The following is an 18,633-nucleotide window of genomic DNA, read 5'->3' on the forward strand; positions in this document are numbered from 1 at the left end:
CCTGCTAGAAAGCAAAAAAATTAAAAAAAAAAAAATCTAATTTTAAGGGGGAAAGAAAGAGAATGTTGGGACAAAGAGAGGGGAACAAGAGAGGAAATGGGGGAGAAATGTTTTAAGGCTGCTCAGAGACATTGGAAAGAGAGATGGACTGGGGGAGCCAGACCCTGATGATAAAGGGAAAAATAATTCCCATTTCTTGGCCCAAGGAGTGTTTATCACACCACAAGCCAGCAGGGTGACAATTCAAATCAAGGAATCATTGCATCCCAGCATGATTTGGGTTGGAAGGGACCTCAAAGGCCACCAATTCCAAGCCCTGCCATGGGCAAGGGCACCTTCCATTATACACAGCTGCATCCCTTCTCCTTTTCCCTGTTTTTAGCATCCCCTACACAGCACATGATCCTGCAGCTCCTCATTTCCCAGGGAACACAGCTTGGAGCACAAGAGCCGTGTCAAACTCCCCCGAACAAAGTGCTTGGAGGTGGATTCCATTATCCCAGCAATCCCAGGGAACATCCCCTTCTGCAGCGTCAGGTGTCAGAGAAGGAGCAAGGCACACTCAGAGAGAGGGGAAAAAGAAAGGAAATCAAGCTGCTTTCATGTATTCTTTGTAGTTATTTTCCCCCTGTTGTTCAGAATTCTAGTTAAAAAAAAAATAAAAAGGAAAAAGAAAAAAAAAAGGAAGGAAAAGAGGGCTCTAACATTTACTGGCAGTAATCATTGCACCATCTGCTCCGGGAGCTGCTTCCAGAACACACGTTCTCAGCTGCTGAGCAGTCAGCTCCCCATCCCTTCCTCTCAGAGACAGGGATGCCAGCAGTTCCTAAACTGTAACAGCATGAACAAGCCTTTTTATTTTCTTTTTTTTTTTTTCCTTTCAGTTGCTGGATTTTTTCTTTTTTTAATAAGGCAGGAGAGTTTGGATTTTTCACCACATTGTTTTTAAGACTGAGCTCTTCTTGATTTGAGGTTCTTCATCTGAGCATGTGCTGGTGGTAAAATTTTGGACAATTTTAATATTTTAATATTTCAGGGTGCCCCAAGGGAGGTTGCTTTGTAGCAGAGCTTCACTGGGCTGCTCTCAAGGATGGATTTATCCCATGTTTCTTCTGAGGGGAAGCTTTCCTGGTGGAGGATCCCCTCCCACCTGGGCATGGACACCTCTGATTTCTGCTCTCATGATTCATAACTGAGCTCAACTCCAGCTTCTTCCCCTTCTCTTCTGCATGCAAAGTCAGCACTGAGCTATTCAATATTCCCTGCCTTCCTCAGACATCCCAAATCCATCAGGGAATGACAGGAAATGAACCAGGAGGAGATTCCTGGCTGAAACTTGCCCTGTCTGTGCTCCTGCATTGCTGCCCTTTGGCTGGTGGGGAGCAGAAGCTCTTAAGGAAATATATGACCATCTTAGAGGCCAGGGGTGACATTAATTAGCTAGGGCATTAATTAGCTACCCCATCCTGTCCTTGGATGCTTCTGTGTCACTGACACCCCAATCTGTGGCTCTTGAGCCCTCTGTTGATGTTTCTCTCAGCAATAACAACCCACGGTCTCTGTTTGTACATTTAAATTCAGGAATGAACAAACATCCCTCAGTGCAAGCCCCTCTTCAGCCCTCCCACTGCAGAGCCAACACTTCCCAAAGAAATGAGGCAGAGTGGCTGCAGAGCCCATTAGGCCTGTCCCAGGAGGGAGGGATCTATAGCTTACAGATGTGCTCACGGAGAGAAATCTGCATTAGGAGAAAGAATTCCTGCTTGACCGGCGGATCTGTGCTAAACCACACGGCTGGAGGTGCAGCTTTGCAGGGAGAAGGGACTCCATGGGATGGCTTTGTGTGATTTTAGCTGGGTTTCTCTGCAGCAAGAGCAGATTTACTCCTTTACAAGCAGGAGAAATAGGATTTCTCCCTCAGCCTCGTCCACTTGCTCTCAAGCTGGATGGGTGTTTTCCCATCCAGAAATCAGGGTTGGGGTTTTTTTTTTTTGGATCAGGATTTGATCCAGCTGAACAGTTGTTTTCACACCTGGAAATCAGGGTTGGGTTTTTTGGGGATCAGCATTTGATCTGTAAAGCACATCACAGAGCTTGGAGCCTCAAAAGCACTTTGGAAATCTTCCTTATTCCTCAAGGCATTGCCTGTGTGCACAAGCCTCTGGGTTTTCACAGGATGTGACAGTCCCACCAGTTCTCTGGTGCCATTTAAAAAATACGAATTTCTGGGGTCAAATGGGTCGGACAGATGATTTATTAAAAAATATTTATCCTCCTCATAACAGGGGGTTGCGACTTGTTGGGAAGACAAGAAATGGAAGACAAAATGAGGAAGCAGGGAAACAAAAAAAAAAAAAAGGGAAGATGTTTGGAGCTGAAAGGGCCCCCAAATATTGGTGCCCATTTCAAATATTCCCTCTGCAAGACAAGCCTGTTACTGGTAATGGAGACAGGAATGAGGAAGGTAATGGAGACAGGAATGAGGAAGCAGGGAAACAAAAAAAAAAATGGGAAGACGTTTGGAGCTGAAAGGGCTCCCAAATATTGATGCTCATTTCAAATATTCCCTCTGCAAGGAGCTCCTGTTGCTGGTAATGGAGACAGGAGCTCCTCATAGTCCTATAGTTCCTCCCCAAATGATTCTTAGGTGTAGGGCTGTGTGGTAAAGGGGAAGAGGAAGATTCCTTGCAGGATGGCTGAATTTTAGCACCAAAATCCCTTTCACACCCAGGGATGGGCAGGTGCTGGTGCTGGTGCTGTCACTGAGTGAGTGGCTGTGTCACACAGTCAGCCATGGGACACAAAGCATTGCTTGCTGAAGAGAATGAGGAACAGCCCATGCTTGGGAGGTTGGGAAAGAACAAACTGAATGACCTCATTCCTTCCACGGATGCACAGATGCCACAAGTGGGGATTAAGGGCAGCAGATTTGAGACCATCCGTGGTGTCAGGCACGGTGGGAGAGGCCATGCTGACTTGTGAACTTGGATCTGTCGCTCGGACTAGGGTGGGAAATCCTTTCATGTGTTTTTTTCTGCCCATTCCAAGTTCTCTGGGTGGTAGCAACCCCGTTGCTCCCCCTGGAGAAAGGACAGCATGGCAGGGCTGGCAGCTGCTGGTGCCTTGATCACAGCGAGCGCCTGGACCGAGCGCCCTCGGCTCCTTCCAAAATCCCTCCAAAATCCCTCCCAGGACCCCCACAGAGATGGACACAAGGAGGCAGCCAAAGGGAAGCAGTTGTTCTCCAAAGGAAGGAGTCAAGGGGTGTTGCTAATGCTGGGATTCCTCAGAGCAACACGTCCCGGGGCAGCTGCTGTGCCAGGAGAGGCACCGAGCCACGTGCGCTCCTCCAAATGCTCCGTTGGCTTCAAGGGAAGAAAAAGGCAAGGAACTGGGCAGAGACCCCTGTGGAGGTGGGGAGGTGTTTTGGGGGGCCCCATCACTTCTTTTACTTGCTGTAACAGCCTATAAATGAACAATTTGGAGGTTTCATAAGGCTCTTAATTAGGACAAACTTAAAAAGGACCACTTGGCATCCTCGGTGGTAGAAGCCATGTGCTACCTGCAGCAGGCCAAGTCCAAAATGAAACTGATTTTTCTCTCTTACCTACATTCTGCATTCAGGCAGCTGCTCCTAACAGGTGCTTGCTCTCTTCCTAGCAGATGGTGACAAAAAATGGGTTTGTTGGCAGGTTCTGCCATGGAGCAGCCTTCTTATCACACATATTGATGTGTATACAAACACACACGTGTTATCAGGTGTTGGGTTTCAAAAGGAATTCTCCTTCTGAGGGAAGGTCACTCACATGAGGGGTTTAGCCAGGATGATTTGTACCTGTCTCTTTTGTTCCCTGTGTCTAAAGGCATTTGGGGACTTTGCTGCCATGTCAAAACCGCACAAAAATTTGGCCATTAGTTCAGATCTCCTGGTGTATCTGAAAGTGTTTTAGGAGGAACATGTGGTGTTAGGCTGTGTCCCTTCATATCTATAATGTAACATATCTATAATAAATCCTTAATTGCCTAAATAGCAGTTAACTCCAATAGAGGCAGGTTTTAGGTGGGGAATGCCCTGATGTTTTTCTCCTTGCTCTTGGTTGTGGTAATATAATAGAAATGCAGAAATCAGAGTAGGATGTGTTAGAAGGAATCTTATAGATCATCTCATTTCAAGGATCTCTCTCTTTAAATAAAGCAACCAGTTAGGAAGGTGCAGTGAAATAGAGACACAGCAATGCCTTTAAACAAAGAAATCCAAGGGCAGGGTTTTATCCTGGGAAATGCACCAGGGCTCTGAGTGCTGAAGTGTTTGAAGCTGCAGGGAAAGCACCCGGAGAGGATTTGTGCTGTATCCATCACCCAGCAAGAGGCAGATGTCAAACAAATCCCTCCGGTTCTTGACTCTGCTTCCACCTCCCAGATTCTGCCTGTTGAGGGCTGTGAATTTGTCAAAATGGTGCAGAGCAATGCCAGGTTTGGGGAGCTGGGGAACTTTTCCTCCTTCTATTCCTTCTGCAGGGAGCACCAGGCAGAGCCATCCTCACCCTGCTTTGCTGCTCATTTCAAAGGAGCAGCCTGAGCCAAGAGAACCAGATGAGGGTGACATCTGGCCATGGAGCCTCTGCCAAGTCACTGCTGTTCTGTAGCTGGCAGGAAGATGATGTGCTGCAAATGCCAGGTTCTCTCTGAAATGTAAAGTGCATTCCCTGCATTTTCTTTGCTTCCTCACCAGCCTCAATCAGCTCGGTATTTTGTTTTACTAATGGCCAAATTCAAATCTCCTTTCCAGACGCATAAATCCATTCCAGTGGTGGTGGGTGATTTATACAATGAGTGGAATTTGACCCTGAAGTCCAAAAGGGTCTTGTATTTTCTAAGCTTCCTGACAAATTAACTTGTTGACTGTAAGTCTCATTCAAATATCAGCCCCTGTGGGTTGTGTTTGTGCGGAGGGTCACTAATCAAATATATCAGAATTGTTTGTACCTAAACTCTTCCAGGAGGGAGTGGGCAGAGATTGAGGCAGGTGGAAAAGCTAAAGACACTCTGGAGGTTTCCTTCACTGATACTTTTCTGGAAGCCTAAGGTGCGCCCCTTTAATAAAAAAATCACTAGAGCTGATCAAGAAGCTTGAGAAAGAATTCTGCTGCTCATAAAAGGTAGGGTCAGATAAAAGAAAGTTTTGGGGTTGGAACTAGATGTGCTTTAAGATGCTTTCTAACCCAAACCATTCTGTAATTCTGTGATTGTAGGTGCCCTGTACACACAATTACTCCCTGTTGTGCCCAGAAGGAGTAGGGATGGTGTGGGGAGGAGCTGAAGCTGTAGGATTTACCCTGTTTCCTTATGAAGCATTTTTATTTTCACCCTTGCTGCTGAACTCTCAGCTCTTTTGGCAGCTGTGAAACAGTGCTGGGTTTGCAGCTGCTGTTCCACCCAAGTGCATCTTTTCGTCCTCCCCAGCAAAATGGTTTTGCTGCAACAATTTTTACAATTGTATAGAAAAGGGAATTGTATTAAATCATGGATAGGCTGGGAGAACTGGGGGTGTTCACCTGGAGTAGAGAAGGATCTGGGGAGATCTTAGAGCCCCTTCCAGAGCCTAAAGGGGCTCCAGGAGAGCTGGAGAGGGACAGGGGACAAGGGCCTGGAGGGACAGGACAAGGCGGAATTCATTACAATTTTATTTTTAGCTTCATCAAAATTGCCCTCTGTCATCATAATAATAGCTGAAAATGTGTTGAATCAAAATCAAGTTTTATCATATTTGTCAAATAGGGGGAGACTTTGCATTGAAAGATGTATACAGGTACCATAACTAAATTGAACCCACCCAGTTGATCAGAGGGGTGGAGCATCTCTCCTGTGAGGAAAGGCTGGGAGAATTGGGATTGGTCAGCCTGGAAAAGAGAAGCATTGGGGTGACCTAATTGTGGCTTCCCAGTATCTGAAGGGACGCTGGAATAAAGATGGAGAGGGACTTGGGACAAGGGATGGAGGGACAGGACACAGGGAATGGCTTCTCACTGCCAGAGGGCAGGGATGGATGGGATATTGGGAAGGAATTGTTCCCTGTGAGGGTGGGGAGGCCCTGGCACAGGGTGCCCAGAGAAGCTGTGGCTGCCCCTGAATCCCTGGAAGTGTCCAAGGCCACGTTGGATGGGGCTTGGATCTACCTGGGATGGTGGGAAGTGTCCCTGTCCATGGCAGGGGTTGGAACTGAGTGGGTTTAAAGATCCCTTTCAACTCCAAACCATTCTATGACTCCATGATCCTGTGGATCAAGTTCAATGCTATGTAACTCCACAACAGGAAATATTGTCATGATTATTGAACTGAATCTGGGCATCTTTAAATTTTGTCCTTACCAATTATTCTATGCACCTTCCTGGAAAACAATCAGTTAACTCATGAAACTATCAAGGCAGTATTCTTTATTGTCTGCCAGAAAAGAAATTGCTTGATATTATCCCAATTCTTGAGGACAAAACTTATTTTCCCTGGAAAGATAAGGAACAGCTAATTCAGGTTTTGCAGAGCACGTGCACCGTTATCGTTAGGAAGGAGCTTAACCAACCTGAAAGCAAATGCTAAATGATCCAGATCTTGGTCTTATTAAGCTTGTGTGTGTTTTCCCTACCACTTAAAAGCCTGAGGATCCTGGTAAATGAGATTTTCTGGAAGGCAAAGCTTTCAAGTTTACCTCCCTCTCTTTTTCAAGCACGGAGGCGATGCCTCTGTTTACGCGGAGCTCCAACGGAGCGAGCGCATCCCTGCTGCAGCGTCTCATGGAACATCCTTTGTTTATTCACACTGCGCCACTTTTAAACTTCAGATGTAAACAACAAAGACTTCTTTGTATTTCACACTATCTCATACTCACTACCTTCTGAAGTCCAAAGCCAAAACACTGTGGAATTTTACCCTCCTCACGCTTTCTCCTCCTTGTTGGATGGGTTCTTCCAGCTTTTTCTATTTATAGTGGCTGGAAAACTACTTATCTTCTGATTAAAACGTGCTCTGTTCATTTTCTCTTGACTTTTCAGTCCTTGGAATGGGCTAAAAATTGTATTGCTTGGTAGCCATTTCAAATATAATTTTAGTAGTAATTATGCATATATTCGATAACAGAAACAATTTGTCATCCTGAAGGATCCAAATTGCTTTAAAGTATTCAGCCTCTCTCTGATCTGCTATGTGGATTAAAAATCCAGCAAATATTCCACTGAAATCAGCTGGACAGAAAGGTCAGAAAGACCTAGAGTGGAAATGAAGCAGCTGCCTGACAACACACATTGGGTAGGGGGCAGAAGAATTTGGGTTCTGTTTTAAACCAGAGTGGGATTTTTGGTTGGACATTTCACAGACCTGCTGCTGTGCTGATCCTTGAGATCCAGCACAGAGACCTCAATTTTCTGTTTCATTTGATGTGCAGTGTTGTGGTGCTTAGATCAAGATCAGTCTCACGCTGAATCCATCTCCTCTCTGTTGGATGATGTTTGAAGAGGGCAGCCATGGGGGATTAAAGATGTTTGGAGAAGGTGTGTCCATTGGGAAAAAAAGGGGACAATATCCAAAAAACCAGAAAAACATGGTGTTGATTTTTCCCTTTCCCAGACCATCCTTTATCATCCCTTCCCCTTAAACTGCATTAGAGCACAGGCAATATCTGATGGGCCATATATAAGTGGTGGCCTTGGCAGTGCTGAGGATGGTTGGACTTCATGGTCTTAAGAGGACTTTTCCAGCCAAAAAGATTCTGTGACTTTCTAATTCTGTTTTGCTGGAACATTCAATGTGTAACATGAATAGTTTTGCTGTAAATTGTTGGGAATATTAGACCCATGTTGGATCCTTCTGAGATATTTCCTTATATAAGAAACCACCAATACAGGCTGAAAATAAAGGTGACAGCATCGAGTTTAGCAGGTGAGGCTCATGGTGGGTGTTCAGGGTGAGTTGATCACCTCTCCAGAGAGTGGTCAGCAAAATAAAAACCACCTCCCAGCTTTTTGAGGGGATTAAATGGTTTAGGGTTATAAACCAATGGTCATAGGAGGCTGAAGAGAAAATCTCAATGTATTATTAGAGGCAAAATAGTTAGCAGGGATGACAGGTTTCCCAATAATTTCCAGTGCAAGGATATTTAAGTTATTCCAGTATAGCAAATTTTATTATTTTAGTGGTAAATATTTGTGCATGGTCTCTTGTCTGGAAGATTTTTCCTCCAATCGCAACAGAAATAATTTCTGTTTTTTCAGGACGAAAAGAAAGGTAAAGATAATTAGTTTCTCTGCAAAACTCATATGTGTTCCTGAGAAACTGTCATGCTTATATATCATGGAAGAAATACTTGATGGAAATCCAGAGAGAAAATAAAATGATGGCAGTGTAACAGCAGAGCTGACCTGAACCCTCTGGGTTTGATATGGCAAATGAATGTTTTTACTTCTTCATTGCTGCTCCCCTGAATAAAAAATAATTGCAGAGCCTTACATTCATTGCCAAGGGCTGACACTCAAGGGAGCACCACAAGCTGCTCTGCACTTGGAACAAAACGTGATCCAGAGATAACTGAGCTAATGGAGGTGGGGAAGTCTTGTCAACACACTATTTACATGTGGAGGATTTTATTCTGTACACAGGCAGCTGGGGCTGCCTGATCTTAAGAGTATTTTTGGATCTGAGTTGGTTTCTCAGAGTCATCCAGGGCCAAACCACTTGTGGTCTCCAGCATTCTGCTCTGAGCTTTGTTGCTCTGTGTGTGGGTCATTTCCCCCATCCCAGCCTGGCCCTGGCCGTTGTTATTTCAGGAATATGAGAGTAATGGATGAGTGATTAGGGGAGGAGACTCTGCTGTCTCCAGCCACGGAGGAGATTTGAGCTTTAGATCACTGCAAGTCAGGACGGGGCAGGAGTTTTCTTAGGCATCATCAATTATCCATGCAGGATGTGCAGTAAGAGGCTGTTTGGCTGCCTTCAAATTGGCCAGACAAACAGAATTTCCATCTCTCTCAATGGCTCCTTCAACACCTAATTAGCTCCCAGATGCTACTGGAGCAAGATGTCTTTTATCTTTGCTAATGTTATCTCCCTCTACCTCCTAAATGCCCGCCTGTGCCATTCCCCACTTTCATCTCTCTTCCCTCAGGAGAAAACAGGATGGGTGTTCAGGAAGCTCCACGCTGAAGGTCAAGCTTGTAAAGACTCTGGGTCAAGCTGATCCTGTTAAACCAGGCAGTATCTGGAGCTAAAAAGCTTTGAATCCAGAATTAGGTGGATATGATGGAGAGCAGGATACAACTTCCTTCCTATGCACGTTCGCAGGATCAGCATCCAACAGGAAAAAATAGAATTGCAGATTTTATTTCGCTGTCAGTTGCCTTTAAGATGATTTAGGACAAATTCAAAGCTCCTCTTTTCCTGTTCTGGGAGAAGGTACCATGAAATCTGGCTGGATAAATGTGATATTTCAGCTGGCAGAGCTCATTGTTGTGGGCAACACTCAGATTTTACACTCAGAGGTAAAACAGGAGGAAATATCAGACAAACTGCACTCCTGGTCCTCCCTAGACCCTCTGAGCACAACCACTTGTGGCTGTGTTAATACCAGGCTCTCATCCAACTGTAATTTACCTTGGCAGGACTGATGGATATCCAAGCCCAGCAATTCCTTCCCCTCTGGCAGGGAGGAGTGACCAAACAACCTGCTCCAAGCTAAGTGGTTAAGAGGGACACATTTCAGAGAGAGCAGATCTTCAAAACACATTTTATACACACACTTCCCCTAAGGCTCCTGGAGATGTGTCTCCAGCCAGGACGAGTTTCTCCATTTCAGTGATGTATTCTGTTGTGTGGGAGATTTGTCAACAGGGAGAAGCTTGGACAAAGTCAGTGCTGCAGTTTCATGGAGGAAAATCAGGATTTTCCAGCTTAGATTTTGTACCATCTTCTTTTTCTATCCTGTTTCCTTCTTACCTGCATTTTCTCTGTGCTGCACTGGAAGGATACATTCCTAGGAAAAATTCCTGCAGGTTCCTGCAGCAGCACTGCTCCTCTTTGGCCAGGGAATGGGTAAACCCTACAGGATGTATCCCCTACTGCAGGTCAAGGGAGCTGATTCCACTCTGGTGTAGCCCACCTGGAGCTCTGTGTCCAACTCTGGGGATCCCAACATGAGAGGGATGTGGAGTTCCTGCAGAGAGTCCAGAGCAGGCCACGGAGATGCTCCAAGGGCTGGAGCCCCTCTGCTCTGGAGCCAGGCTGGGAGAGCTGGGGAGGAAAAGGATTCAGGGAGAGCTCAGAGCCCCTTCCAGGGCCTAAAGGGGCTCCAGGAGAGCTGGAGAGGGACTGGGGACAAGGCATGGAGGGACAGGACACAGGGAATGGCTTCCCACTGCCAGAGGGCAGGAATAGATAGAATTTTGGGAAGGAATTCTTGGCTGGGAGGGTGGCGAGGCCCTGGCACAGGTTTCCCACAGAAGCTGTGTCTGCCCCTGGATCCCTGGGAGTGTCCAAGGCCAGGCTGGATGAGGCTTGGAGCACCCTGGGATAGTGGAAGGTGTCCCTGCCCATGGTCTGGATGGTCTTTAAGGTCTTTCCCAACTCAAATCATTCCACGATTCTATGACATTTTTCTTCAGATTTAGTCCTACAGCAGCTGCTTTCCTCTCCCAGCGAAGAGTCTGTGGATTTCACCATTTCTGCCCTTAGACCCATGTGTCCATTCTGTGAAGAATGAAGAATTTATACCCCCATGATTCCATCATTCCCAGTCTTGGTCTTGCCTGATTTGCCAGAGACACTCTGCAAGGAGAGTTCTGAGAGCAGACAGCTTCCCTGCCAGGATATTAACAATATTCAGGAATTACACAGCTCTCCAAAGCCTGTGTGAGCATTAGCTCATTATGCAGCACTCCACAGCCTTGTGGAAAAGCATTTGCTAATCAATCCCAGCACCACCTATCAAATGCATCAATGCCATGGAATCCACAGGGCAGAGGCAGCTGGAATCAGGGGAATGTGGATGTCTGGTCCCAGCCCATGTGGTAGCTGGGGATGGACTTCAGCACTCACCAGCCACTGCTCCCACATTTCCCTTGGCAGGCTCCTTCTTCCTGTCATAACCACATGATTTCCAAAAGCAGGTCACCTACAGGCTGGGAATGCAGGTTTTACCAGATAATCAGGATTTCAGCCCATTCCAGCACTTGTAGAGGTTGCCGGCATCAATTAATTTGGAAAAGCCAACGTCAGTAAGTGACATGGAGGAGACTGGACCCAGTGTGACAAACTGAGCTGTTCCAGCCAACTGAAGGCAGCACAAAGGAAACAATTTCACATCATATATCATTGATGACACAGCAGAGTGGGCTGAACTGCCGGAAAGGAGAGGGAAGGGAAGGAGAAAATAAATGAAGGAGAAAATAAAGCATTGGTGATTGCTCATTCCTCTGGACCAAAGTTTGTTTCTCTGGATCAAGGCAGGCTGTAGGGCTGGATTTCTGCCCCCAAACCTGCCAGCAACTAATCCACAAACCTGGCAGAGTCAGTTAAGTTGTTTTCCAATTAAAAATATCACAGGGATCAAGTGTCTAGGATTCCCACAGCCTTCCATCTTAAAGAATTCACAGAACTAATTTCTGCAGTTCTTCTCCATAGTGCAGCTCCTTTAATTCTTAGAATTTTTGGAAAAAGAGCTGAAATTCAGGATTGCTGCGGCTGGTGTGAAATTTTGAGTAGACACTGCAATGGAGGGAGAGCCCAGCAGATTTTATTTGGTGGGATTGTTGTTAGAGTTTGACATCAGGAGTGATGGTACAGGAGCTGTCAGACATGTCAGGATGCTCCGGGGTGTTTCCAACATCAGGGATTTTTCAAGGAGGTTTCAGAAATGCAGCAGCTTCATGCAACTCGCTGGGACACAAGACAAAGTGGATGGATGTTCATATAAACTGGTTTGTAAAGTGTCTATTGAATCAAACACAGGATGATGCCGTTTTTATTAAAAGCCACAAAATGCTTGAAGCCAATTAATACTCCCCTGCTTTACTAATGCCTCTGCTCGTAAAATTAAATGGTTTCATTTAGCAAAACCAATTTTAAAGCCTTTTTGTCAAATTTCTAATGACTTTAACATGAGGAGACTCATGTCTTGCACACATAATACAGGTTTTTTTTGAAAAGAGAGGGTGCACAATGAGGTGCCACATGTGGAATAAGAGGAAAGTTGCTCTTCTGAGGTACAAATAGGAAATAAAAGGTACAAATAACTGTGCAGTTGCTGCAGTGAAGAGAGATTAACCTGTCTTGGGAAGCTGTGCAGTTCAATATCCTCACAAAAGGGCTGGAAAAAAGAGGATGGTGACGCACCAAAACCCGCTGAGGGTTTGGAGTTATTCCAGGTGAGCCAAAGCAGACACGGCTACAAAAAAGTTGCAGAAGAATCTGACAACAATACAGAAAATAGCTGCTGAAATTCCATGTCAATAAAAGTCAAGTGCAGGCACAATGAGAGGGTTTAAATTAGCCCGGGAAAGAGGTTCTGGCGTCATTGCAGATGGTGCTTTGGAAACATCTGCTCCGTGCTCAGCAGAGGTCAGGAAGGCAAGTGGAATGCAAAGAATTGCTGGGGAAGGGATGGGGAATGAAAGAGGAAATGTAAGTGCAGGGCTGAATAAATCCCTGGGGCTCTTGAGCACAGTGGAATTCCAGTCACCCTGGTGACTGCAGTGGGGAAGGAGAGCTGGAGAGATGCAGGAAAAGGGTGAGAATCCATAACCCACAGTCCTGGGTTATGGATTGGGAGTGAAAGGCTGTAGAAAAGAATGGGCAGGATTAAGGGGCAAAATCTAGATTTCTGTGGAGAGAGGGGAGAAGGAATTGCATTAGGAGACACCAGGATGATCAGAGAGATGGAGGATGCTGTGAGGAGAGGCTGAGAGAATTGGGGTTGTTCACCCTGGAGAAGAGAAGGATTTGGGGTGACTTTTGGACCTTCCAGTGCCTGAAGGAGCCTACAGGAAATGTAGAGAGGGACAATTTATGACAACCTGGAGTGGCAGGACATGGGGAAGGGCTTCAAATTGAAAGAAAGTATGTTTGGATTGGATGTCAGGAAGAAATTCTTCCCTGTGAGGGTGATGAAGCCCTGGCACAGGGTGCCCAGAGAAGCTGTGGCTGCCCCTGGATCCCTGGAAGTGTCAAAGACCAGGTTGGACAGAGCTTGGATCAACCTGGAACAGTGGAAAGTGTCCCTGAAAATGGCAGGAGGTGGAACAGGATGAGCTTTAAAGTCCCTTCCAACCCCACACTTGGAATTCTGAGATCCAGTTGAGGATTCTGACATCCAGTGTTTAGTGACAGAGGATAAAATGACGAATCTGGTCATCAGTGGTCAGGCAGAGGTTTAAAGCAAACAACAGCAAATAAACTTTCACAATCTGCAAAGAATTAGGAAAATCATCAAACACATCTTTTACATGCTGAAAGTACAGGTTGGCTGGCAAAATTTTAGTGCTGAGGTTCCCAGTGACTTTGACACCTCCATGATCCTGGACGTCTTTTCCAACCTCAATGATTATGTGATTCCTTGCTCCTGTTCCAGTGTCCCCTCTGCAGCTGGGTGAGATTTGGGTTCTGGTTTGGTTTGGCCCCTCCCTGGTGGAATCTGACAGGATTTTTGGGGTGCATTATAAGCAGTTAAAGGGCCCCTTGTGATGCTGCAGTGACATGGCAGAGCTGGGTTAAAAATTGGAGTCGATAATTTTTCAGGGTTTTGATCTCTCCTGTGACAGAAGCCACAGAAATCCTCTGAAGGAATAAATTCTCTTTGAATTGCAGTGGAATATTGGAGGGGAAAAGGATCCAATGGTTCCTTAAAAATTTCTTGCACTGAGTTAAAAATCCCAAGGTTAAATGCAGCATGGTAGTGAGAAGTCTCATTGGAAGGCTCGGGAATTTTGAGACAGAGGGGACTAAAAATTCTTCTAGAACAGGATTACCATCAAATTATATCAGCCTCAGCGGCAGGAAATCAATCCAGAGTGGGCTGATTTACACTTGCCAGAGCCAGCTGAACATCCTGAACCTTCCCCATGTCTCCCAATGATATTTTTATCTTCACATCAACATTGCCAGTGCGAGGAAAATAATTTTCCCTTTAAAATCCAAACATCCAAGGTGGGATTTGGCAGAGTGTCAGGGCCAGGGGTTCCCACTGACAACAGCACTGAAGTGCAATATAAGAACTCATCTTGGGCTCTGCTTTATTCAGGTTTTAATGGCCTGGGAAGGGATAAATGATGTTTATGCCCTCTTGTGGTGCCACATTGAACGGAATGGATTCCCTAACTGACAAAATGAAGCCAATAATGGAGAAGTTCCAGGTTAAAAACCTGTAACAAGCACTGTGGAAAACACAGTGGAAAAATCTCTCCTGCTCCAGCAGCATCCTCATGACTCAGGGAAGGGGGAGAGGCCAATTTTGACTGCATTTACAGCTGCAGGTGAATGAGTAATGCCCAGGATGGCAGAGTTTGTGCCATCTTTCAGTAGTGAAGATCATTCCAAAGTGTTTTCTCTGTGCTGGGAAGGTTAGAAAGGGAAACAGTGCTTTGTGAAGGAGCTGTGTTGACACCTCTTTGTGTTTGGTGCTGTTGATGTGTTGTAGTGCAAAGCTTGTTTTATCTTCCTTACTCGCATGTCTGACAGGTGAATAAACTGATTCCCTTGGGATAAAGCCTGTCCCAGAGATGGAAAAAAGCTGGTTAGTTGTTTTACATGGGAAAATTAGGCCAAGTTCCTGTGAAATGGAGATTGTGATCCCAATTCCTTGTGTGGGAACACAAGGAATTAATGAGTCAGCACCTTCCTAAGCTGTGCTGGGAAATCAGGGTGAAAACTCAGGGCTCTCCAGACTGGTCCATCATGGATTTTGTGTCCATCTGATCACTTCATTTCTGACTGAAGACTGAACACAGCAGAATGTGTCCTTTAGACAGTGAAATTGTGGGAATAAATGAGATGAAAGAGGAAGGGAATGATTTCCTTTCCACTTCCAGGATGAGTAAACCCTCAATACTGGGTTTAAATGAAAGTACTGGATGAATAAACTGACAGGTGAATAAACTGATTCCCTTGGGATAAAGCCTGTCCCAAAGATGGAAAAAAGCTGGTTGGTGGTTTTACATGGGAAAATAAGGCTAGGTTCCTGTGAAATTGAGATTGTGATTCCAATTCATTGTGTGGGAACACAAGGAATTAATGAGTCAGCACCTTCCTAAGCTGTGCTGATAAATCAGGGTGGGAACTCAGGGCTCTCCAGACTGGTCCCATCATGGATTTTGTGTCCATCTGATCACTTCATTCCTGGCTGAAGACTGAACTCAGCAGAATGTGTCCTTCAGACAGTGAAATTGTGGGAATAAATCAGAGCAGTGCTCTCCAAAGCCCAGCAGCTGCTGTCAGGCTGAGGGCAGGGCTTGGCTGTGCTGGGGCAGGATCTGGGAAACTCCAGTGGGGGAAATTTGGAAACTTTTTGTGCCAAATAATCACCAGTTGTTTAAGTGAAGTGTTTCCATTGCATGTCATCCTTGTCTCTCCCCAGCCATGTCAGAGATGAAAGAGGAAGGGAATGATTTCCTTTCCACTTCCAGGATGAGTAAACCTGCAATACTGGGTTTAAATTAAGGTACTGGATTTAACTGGGCTAGGATTAGGAGGGATTCTCTAACAGGATGGAAAATATTGGAATGAAGATCTCCATCTCCAAAGATCTTCCATAACCAATGTTTTTTGGGATCAAGGCTGCTACCATTCAGTCAAGAGGATGAACTTGATGACTGATAGCAGATTCACAATTTTGTGATTCCATGCGATGATTTTCCTTTATTTGTATTTTATATATTTAATAGTATGATGAGATAACAAATATTCTTCTGGGAAACCTAAATGCTGACCCTTCAATCAATTTTATCCACATCCGGTATTTATAACTACAATTTGCAACAGGATTCTGTCATTAATTAAAAGTGCTTACTAGGTTTTAGCACAGACTTCAGAGCACAAGTCATGTCCACACTGAGAAGAGAATTGGCTCCAAAATGTTGGTGTTTACCAGTTTCCTTAGGAAAGGACAATGTAATGGGGAAAATGTCACAGCAATTCATCTTAAAAAGAAATTCCCTCTGTCAGAAACCTCTCAGGAGTTTCAAACTCAGCTAGGGGATGTCAGAAAGCAATTAAAGTCTAATTTAAAATCCCCACCCACATTCTGTCTTCTCTTCCTGCCAAGTGGTTATTGCTCCTGGTCCATGGTACTGGCAGATCTTTCCAAAATGAGCCATAATTTGCCTTAAAACTTAAAACTTTTCTGGTCAAGATGGAACTTTTCTCTTTGAAGAATGAGATTGCAGTGACTCTGTGGAAAAAAAAAAAAAAAAGTCCAAATGCTCTGATTTCCCAAGGACATCCTTGGGGTTGAATTTTCACCCAGAAATTCTTCTTGGACAAGGACATTGGGGGTGGATTTTGAGGCTGAGGCACTTTCCAGGGAAGGTTCCTGGACACTGCAGCTTCCTGGGGTGGATCCCAGCGTGTTCTCCCTTTGTTTTCCACTTTCATTGATGGCTCCACATCGCTGGCTGGGTTAATAGAGAATAAAAGCGTGGCCGTGGCAGATTAAACAAATGAGCCATTAAAAGAGGATGATGGCTCCCTCCCTCTCTGTGCCCACAACGCCTTGGAGCAAAGCAAAACACCACGAGAGCAGGGATGAAAAAGCTTTCAGGGATGGGCTGGGAATGTGGGCACTGAGAGACAGCCTCTGGCTCCTTCAGGGAGGAATCCTAAGGTCATTCACTAATGGCTTTCCATGGTCTTTCCTGACAGGTGCTGAAGGAGGAAGGCTTTGGCCCCATCACCACAGAGATCCGGGAGGCTCCTGAGTTTTATTATGCCGAGGAATATCACCAGCAGTACCTCAGCAAGAACCCTGGAGGGTACTGTGGCCTGGGAGGGACGGGGGTCTCCTGCCCCATGGGCATCAGGAAATAGCCTGGGCTTGCTCCACCACCTCCTCTTCATGGTAGGGAGCTTGGGGAAAAAATAAAAAGACCAGGAACCCTGGTGGATGTTCCTGCAGCATCCATGGATAAAGATTTGGGAATCTGCTGGGGAGGCTTTCCATAATTATCAGTTTTCAAAAGCCAAAGTAGAGGCAGGAATTGCTCCCTTTCTTGCTCTGTGCAGCTCCCGGGGTTTCCTTGTCATCTGGAAAGGTGGAAAGAGATCCAAACTTCTGAAGTTTGGCTTGAAATGCTGTTAAAAGGGTGAATTAGGAGGTGGTTGCACCCGTAGCTGCTTTGCATTTCCAATGCCTTTGGACTTTTTTATTTTTTTTGGGTTAATTAATTTCCTGGTGTTCTCAGAGCTTTGACTTCTGGAGATGTGGTTGGGTTCCTTACCTGTCACAACCCTGGGATTTGATGTCTTTGGGAATGAGGAATTGATCAGATCAGTGATTCTCCCACCACAACTCCACTCTCCACTCCACAGCATTTAGTACCACCTGTAGTGCCTATTTTCTGAAATTATTTTAGCCATAAAAAATAAAATTGTCATGTGATGCTTCTTTTTGACAGTTCCAAGAAGTGAATAAACACAAAAAGAAATCAGTTTTGTTTCCTGCTCTGCAATAAATGACAGAACAAGAAAAGAACAATGTTGTCTGTGATGTGTTCCAAGTGGATATCTGGGTAGATCTAAAACAAAATTATCAAATATTATAAAATGCTGCAGCTTTCTAATTAAACACCAGGGCATTTAAATCTGTATCATCAGTCATGACAGTACAGAGGAGTGGAATTACCCCTATGATTAATTATTTGTTCTTTAATAGCTTGGGGAGCCCCCACCAAGAGCAGACTCATGGAAAAGGTAACTTGGGGCAGTCTCCAGGGAGTGTGCAGTCAAAAGAGCAGGTCAGCCAGAAAGGGGGAAAAAAATCAATTTTTGGATTTATTCATGGAGATCTCAGAGTGCAGACTCAAAAGTGCAGACAAAGGATGCAGGGATGCACAGTTTATCCCATATGGAAATGGGATCCTGTGGGCCCAGGGCTCAAGGAGTGACCCAGTTTTGGGGGACAGATGGTGGGACTCATAGAGACAAATCCACAGCACCTCCTTCTCCATGGCACTGCTCTCCATAGCTTGGTTTGATGTTTCCTGCTCACCAGCTCAGCTTTAAAGCTCAAAAAGTCCCAAACCAGCTCCCTGAACATCTCCTGTACCTACACAGCAGAGCAGATCGTGCTCCAAGCTTGGAGAAGCTGAAAATGCTCCCCACAAAGTCAGTGTTTGGGGTTGTAAATCCAGTGCTGCATCCCTGCCCACTGTTTCCAAACATGGGGAGTAAATCCGTGCCAGAAAAATCATCTCCCCATCTTCCCTCGTGCTCCTCAGCTGATGCTGAGCTCATCCCAGCCTCAAAACCCAGAGGAAATCTGTCCCCTTGGCAGACTGCACCTGGGCCAGGCTTACAGGAGCTGCCTCAGGCAGGATTGCCCCATTAGGCTCTTCCTGGAGATGCCCCAAAATGTGCCCACAGCACACTCAGAATTTTGGTTTCTGT

General features: G+C 45.4%; 1 protein-coding gene across 2 annotated transcripts in view; it reads left to right on the forward strand.

Moving 5' to 3' along the window:
- The window catches only part of MSRA (methionine sulfoxide reductase A), a 242,063-nt gene extending 224,858 nt beyond the window's left edge, over positions 1-17,205 (forward strand). For both annotated transcript variants that reach the window (XM_054291697.1, XM_054291698.1), the window contains exon 6: positions 16,891-17,205. In XM_054291697.1, coding sequence (XP_054147672.1) covers positions 16,891-17,055 — 165 coding nt within the window. In that variant the 3' untranslated portion in view covers positions 17,056-17,205. The remainder of the gene's footprint in view (positions 1-16,890) is intronic.
- The last annotated feature ends 1,428 nt before the right edge of the window (positions 17,206-18,633 follow it).

Source organism: Melozone crissalis, unplaced genomic scaffold (genome assembly GCF_028551555.1).
Source record: "Melozone crissalis strain CALT ecotype California unplaced genomic scaffold, PUWL_Pcris_2 ptg000106l_1, whole genome shotgun sequence".
Lineage (NCBI taxonomy): Eukaryota > Metazoa > Chordata > Aves > Passeriformes > Passerellidae > Melozone > Melozone crissalis.